Raw genomic sequence first — 5,924 nt, 5'->3', positions numbered from 1 at the left:
ATCATACACATTGTAAAGGTTCTAATAATTTTAGCACAGACAGTTCCATGAACTGGATTAAGATATGGACAGATCAACAAAGACGCATGCACATTTCTGCCCATAACTGATAATCATTTTAATCCACACATTTGCTAACTCTTTAGACTTTAACATGTGTTTGGAGCTACATCCATAACTGAAAACTCAATATTACTTCAACAGTATTAACTTATGAAGATCAGAAGAAACCTGTGTGCGAAGTCAAAAAGTGCATTCCCATTAGAGTAGCTGTTGTCAAGAAGACATTCTCAGCCTTACTTTTCTCAGGGCCTCTTTGACTTCATTGTTTCTCAGGCTGTAGATCAGTGGGTTCAGCATTGGAATAATATTTGTATAAAACACTGAGGCTACACGGTCCTGTTCCATCGAATACTTTGAGCTGGGTCTGACGTACATAAAAACAATTGTTCCAAAAAATAAGGTGACACAGATAAAGTGGGAGGAACATGTAGAAAAAGCCTTCCATCTGCCTTTTGAGGAATTAATTTTGAGAATGGCATACGCAATGCAGAGATAAGAAATTATAATGAAGACTAGAGAACCTACAATGAGACCGCCAGCAACAAAGACCAGCATGACCACATTAAGCGAGGTGTCAGAGCAGGAGAGCTTTAGCAGAGGTGGAACATCACAAAAGTAGTGGGTGACCTTATTTGAGCCGCAGAAAGACAAGCTAGCAGTACAAAGAGTGTGAATCAGGGAGTTAATGGATGCTACCACGTAAGCTCCAACTACTAGGTACATACAAGTTGCCTTTGTCATAATTGCTGCATAAAGTAATGGATTGCATATCGCCACATACCGATCATAAGCCATTAGGGCCAAAACAAAAACCTCAGAACTCCCCATGGCGACAAAGAAAAACATCTGTGCTATACATCCCGAATGTGAAATAGTTTTCTTCATTACCAGAAAATTTACTAGCATTTTGGGGGTCACAACAGAGGAGTAGCAGAGGTCTACAAATGACAGGTTACAGAGCAGGATGTACATGGGAATGTGAAGATGAGGTGAAACACTGATTAGGGTCATGATACTGATATTTCCTACTAAGGTCATTATATAGACTATTAAGAAGAACAAGAAAAGTGGGTCTTGCAGATGTGGGTCCTCTGAGAGACCAAGGAGAATGAATTCCATCACCGAGGTCTTGTTTCCTCCATTCATTTGTTGGTTAAGTGCATTAAATTGGAAGAACAATAGAAATTGAAATGACAGCCGAGTCGTTCTCAGTGGTGGCACACAGAATGCATTTCAGGTACTGAAATAGAAACAGAAATATAAGCCAATCAATGTTGAACTTACATTACCGGCCCCAATGTATCACAAGGTAAGGAAACACAGTCTGTAGCCATGCTAATTGGAGCTCATGAAGTCTGGTTGAGTATATTTGTGAAATTATCAGTCCCATGAATATTGCGTAAATGTGCAGTATTAATCATGAGTAACATCAAGTGTAATGAACTATTATGAATGTTAAGTCCCAATTCTTGCTGTCTGCAGATATTTTCAACATGTGCAATGTTAATTGTTAAACTTTGCAATTGGTGATTATATGCCAGGAAATGCTCCTGGTGATAGTGCACTCTACAATCTGCATAGAATAACATAATATTAACTTATATTTAAGTTTATGGTTTGAGGGCCTGATAAAACACAGTTGTCCTCTATGGGCACACCATCTGTCCATAGCAGTACAGTGCTGTTACAGATTAGAACTATTACATCATTTTATCAAATATATATGCTTTATGACAGAGCAATTTATAAATATTCATCTTATCTTAGATATGTAATCTTAAACAGAATTGTGTTTAGATTAAAACTGATGCTTAAAATTTGTTTGAATTATTCTTTGTTGATTCATTTTTAGGTTCTGCTTTAGCTGTCAGTTGCCAACGATCTTAGTATCAATTCAGCAAAAAGAGCTATAAAGCAGTACAGATAGAGAATGGGCTCTATCTCAGCTCTCTTCAGCTATTGGCTTTCGTGTAGTTTTAATGGTCTGTGGGCTGTCAATGTCATGGCATTTTGAGGATCACTAGAGCAAGTAGTCCTTCTGTAAAACTGTGGATGCAAAAAGCTGTGAAGTTTGAAACTGATTCCAGTGTGTGTTGTTTTATTATCTACCATACCTAACTTAAAATACCTGGCTATCGTACCTACCATATCCAAAATATGTACATGCAATACTTACCTGCTATACTAAACATAAACAGAACTAGGTTACTAATAAGTTAGGAATGGTGGATACCTAACCTATAATGCCAAATCTACTTACCATACTGAACATAACATACAAAACCTAAAAATAACTACACACCATACTAATGATACTCACCTTCACTAACTACCTCTAATAATTACCATTTATGCCTAACGATCTACCATATTTGCTTAGGGCCTCATTATGAGTACAGCAGTGTCAGAACCGCTGGATATGCGGTGAACCCGCCATGAAAAGGGTGGTGGGGAGGCAACTAAGAGGGACTAAACAGGGACCCCTGCCATTCCTGGGGCTGCATGCAGGGGGGCACAACATGGCACATGCCACACTGTGAAGGAACATACTGCAGGAAGTCTCATAGTGACAGTCTGCTGTTAAGGCTCTCCTATGAGCCTTAAACAGCCACAACCATGAGACCACCGCAGTACCATCCACCCTACCTGGATTACACACGCAATTTGGTGGGTGTGCGCACAATGAGCTTAGTGGTCCTCCTTTCAGTGTGGCAGAGGTAGGCTGACATAAGGACCACCGAACACATAAGAAGGCCATTACTTAACCTACTTTCCTTATCACACTTAATGAATAATACCTACCATAGTCCATTCCACCAGTTTTGTTTTAAAAGTACTAATATTTCTTTTATTTTCTATATCCCCTCCTTTGTTCCTTTCCAAGTAAACAGAAAATGAAGAGGATGGAGCTCAGTTGGAGTAAGTCTGCTATTTAGTTTGGGTATAAGGCAAGGTTTGGTAGGTGGGTGTTTGAAAAAAAGGACATTTGGCGTGGGTGATATTTATTTTAATTTCAACAGGCAGAAGATGAAGGAAGTTTTCTTTATTTACTATATGTGAAAATTGATCACAATTTTCCTATGAAACTTTTTTCAGTTTAAACAGATTTTTATTAGGTGAAATAAAAATAACACAATCAAGTATAAAAATATAAGTAAAGAATTGTGAACATAACTATTACATAAAATGTCATAATAACGGTATTATATTGAACCAAATCATAATATTATATAATGTAACCTGATTTATCAGAAGAAAAGAGAGACACACCAAAAAGTAAATAATGATCATGAACATGAATTATTTTATTGTTGAATTAATAAAAATCCTTACAATAGCAAAGGTACAGTTGGCCTAAATGCACAAAACAAATTTCATTAAATTGCTAAAACAAAAGATAATGTCAAAGTTAAAAGAAAAGGTTAAAACTTTGTCGGGACCCGTTGCGAACGTCGTGGGGGAGTAGCCTCAGGCAGTGTGTAACAAGATCATGCACAGACCTGTAGCTGCTTTCCAATTTCAATCATAAATTTAAGACCCCTACAAGTCAGGATTGGTGATGAACCTCCCAGCCAAATTATAACGGCCTGGCGACATGTTCTTATGTTCATTTTGTTTAAAATGTCCTGTAAAAACTGTTTTCTGGCTACCATGAGGAATGGGCACACACAAAATAAGTGAATTAAAGATTCGTTTTGGTAGCCGCAGAGTCTACATTTTGGGCAGTTGTCTTGAGATTTCCAGGAAGGTCTTAGGTCCTTGGACTCGTGGAGGCCCATGCGGAGGTTGATGAGAATCTTTTTTAAGTGTTGGCTAAAGTGTGTTGCCAAGTAAGCCTGAGGCTGTTGAAGTTGGTAGGAGGAAATAACGGTCCAGGCGTGGCGTCGAAGGGTCAATGTTTGTTTGTCTACCAGTAGTGACTTCAGTTTTGTATTTAAGTTGGTCATTTTACAAAAACTAGCCTGGTCTATTTTTTTGTTCCATGCTTCAAGCAATCCGAGGTCCGAAAGGCAAATTTGAAGGTGGGTGGCCCAGCGCTGGGTAGGGACAATATTGATTTCTTGCCAACAGAGATTATTTAATGTATGTGGATCAGCAGCACGGAGTTTGTGGCAAAATTACCAAAAAGTAAATAAGAATCCTGAGAGATTGTCTGTGGAAATCTCTGCAGAAGCAGTGTAGTGTAGTTCCTATTATCCCAATAGGCTCTGCGCATTGGAATAATACCTTCAATAGTATAGACCTAGGACGGAGGTTAACTAGGTCTTCTACTGACGATATTAGACTTAAAGTTTTGGGTTTGCCAGCTAGCTCAGAGTTCACTAGAAACTTTCTCGAATAGGCAAGGAGGATTTTAACCTCCCTGGATAGACAAGAAGGGATTTAGTTTCTGATAACCATAGAACATGACAACTTTGCTCTCCCCTAATCAAGAGTGTATCTCTAGAGTCGTGTGAAAACAAAAGACAACTTATTTTACCCAGTCAGTTCAGTGCATTCTTAGTTTCACCAGAGTGTAGAGAAAAGGAAGAGACGGGCGTGTTCAATAAAAGATGTTATTTATTGATCAGTCTCTTTTCTCGTACAAGAGAAATTAATCGATATTATTGCAATACTTATGGTTAAGTAAAGTGCATACAATAAAAGCAGAAGTATAAAATAATACTGTAAAAGCATTGATATGGTTTCTAAGCCATATGATATTTAAAATGGATAAAATAGATACATACATATATACATTTGACTAATCGTACTCAACTGGTGCTTCTAACTACGCCTACCCCGGTGTACCTGACCTAAGCCTAATACGTGGGCGGGAGTAGATAAGTAGCAGTTTAAGTTAAGTTTGTTTTGCCAAGTGACTGACTCAAGAATTCTCTGCAAGGGGTTATTCAGTTCTGTACCTGAGATCTAGAATGGTTGAGGGCTGGTATCTCTCGTCTTTGGTCTTGATATTCCGGCTGCCTGCGAGGGCAGCTTGGAAGCGCCGGAGCTGGATTTCTCGGCAGGAGAAAGCAGCGTCTCGTTCTCAGCGTGTCAGGAAGGCGGGGCAGCGCCAGTGGGGTCCGCTCTGTGCTGGCCTCTTCGGCAAGTCTCGCTGCTCCGATCTTGTCACCACCGCGTGGGTTTGCTTAAGGCAATGTCGGTAATATTTATACCTGTAAGGTGCCGAGATTGACGTAAGGATGGACATAGATACGTCAATAAGGATGTCATACGAACTGGTCGTTAGCACATTCTTTACTGAAGTTCTCGGTGATGATGATGATGATTAAAATTTATAACGTGCAGAACAATAACCCGCATGTATCAAGGCGCCTAACAATACAGTCAGAAAGTTGAAACATACATCCTTACACATAGGCTTGCAGGAAGAGGCAAGTTTTAAGGGCGCTACGGAATTTCTGTAAGGAAGGTAGGGACCTAAGATCCAGAGGAAGATCATTCCACCATTTGGGAGCTAGGGTGGAGAAGGCCCTTCCACCCCACTTGGCTCTTCGTATGCGGGGAACTGTCAGGAGCGATTTCCCGGAGGAACGCAAGTTCCTTCCAGGAGTGTAGTGGGAGATGATGGAGCCGACTCCTGAGTCGCTGTTTTTTGCAATGGCTCTATAGGTCATGCACAAGACTTTAAACTGTACTCGGTGTTCTACCGGTAGCCAGTGCAGCGTTTTCCTGGCCAGCGTGGCCGAGGAGCATATGGGAACATCCAGAACAAATCTGGCTGTGGCATTCTGAACTACCTGTAAGCGCTGCAGGAGGCTCCTGTTTAGCCCCGCATACAGCGCATTACAGTAGTCTAGGCGAGAGCCAATGAGTGCGACAGCTATTTGCTTTCTGGACTGCAAAGAGAGGTATTT

The 5,924-nt window shown here is 40.2% G+C and overlaps 1 protein-coding gene across 1 annotated transcript; it reads right to left on the bottom strand.

Annotated features, from left to right (window-relative positions):
- Positions 1-276: 276 nt before the first annotated feature.
- On the bottom strand, positions 277-1,209 carry LOC144768916 (olfactory receptor 5AP2-like). The gene has a single exon (XM_078652928.1). It carries the CDS (start codon positions 1,207-1,209, stop codon positions 277-279), a length of 933 nt encoding a protein of 310 aa, XP_078509054.1.
- Positions 1,210-5,924: the final 4,715 nt, after the last annotated feature.

The sequence above is a fragment of the Lissotriton helveticus genome, chromosome 1_1 (genome assembly GCF_964261635.1).
Source record: "Lissotriton helveticus chromosome 1_1, aLisHel1.1, whole genome shotgun sequence".
NCBI classification, from domain to species: domain Eukaryota; kingdom Metazoa; phylum Chordata; class Amphibia; order Caudata; family Salamandridae; genus Lissotriton; species Lissotriton helveticus.
This window is presented reverse-complemented; position numbering and strand designations above follow the sequence as displayed.

Excerpts from the sequence above, each read along its gene's own strand:
- LOC144768916 (XM_078652928.1), bottom strand. The coding sequence starts at position 1,209 with ATGAATGGAGGAAACAAGACCTCGGTGATGGAATTCATTCTCCTTGGT.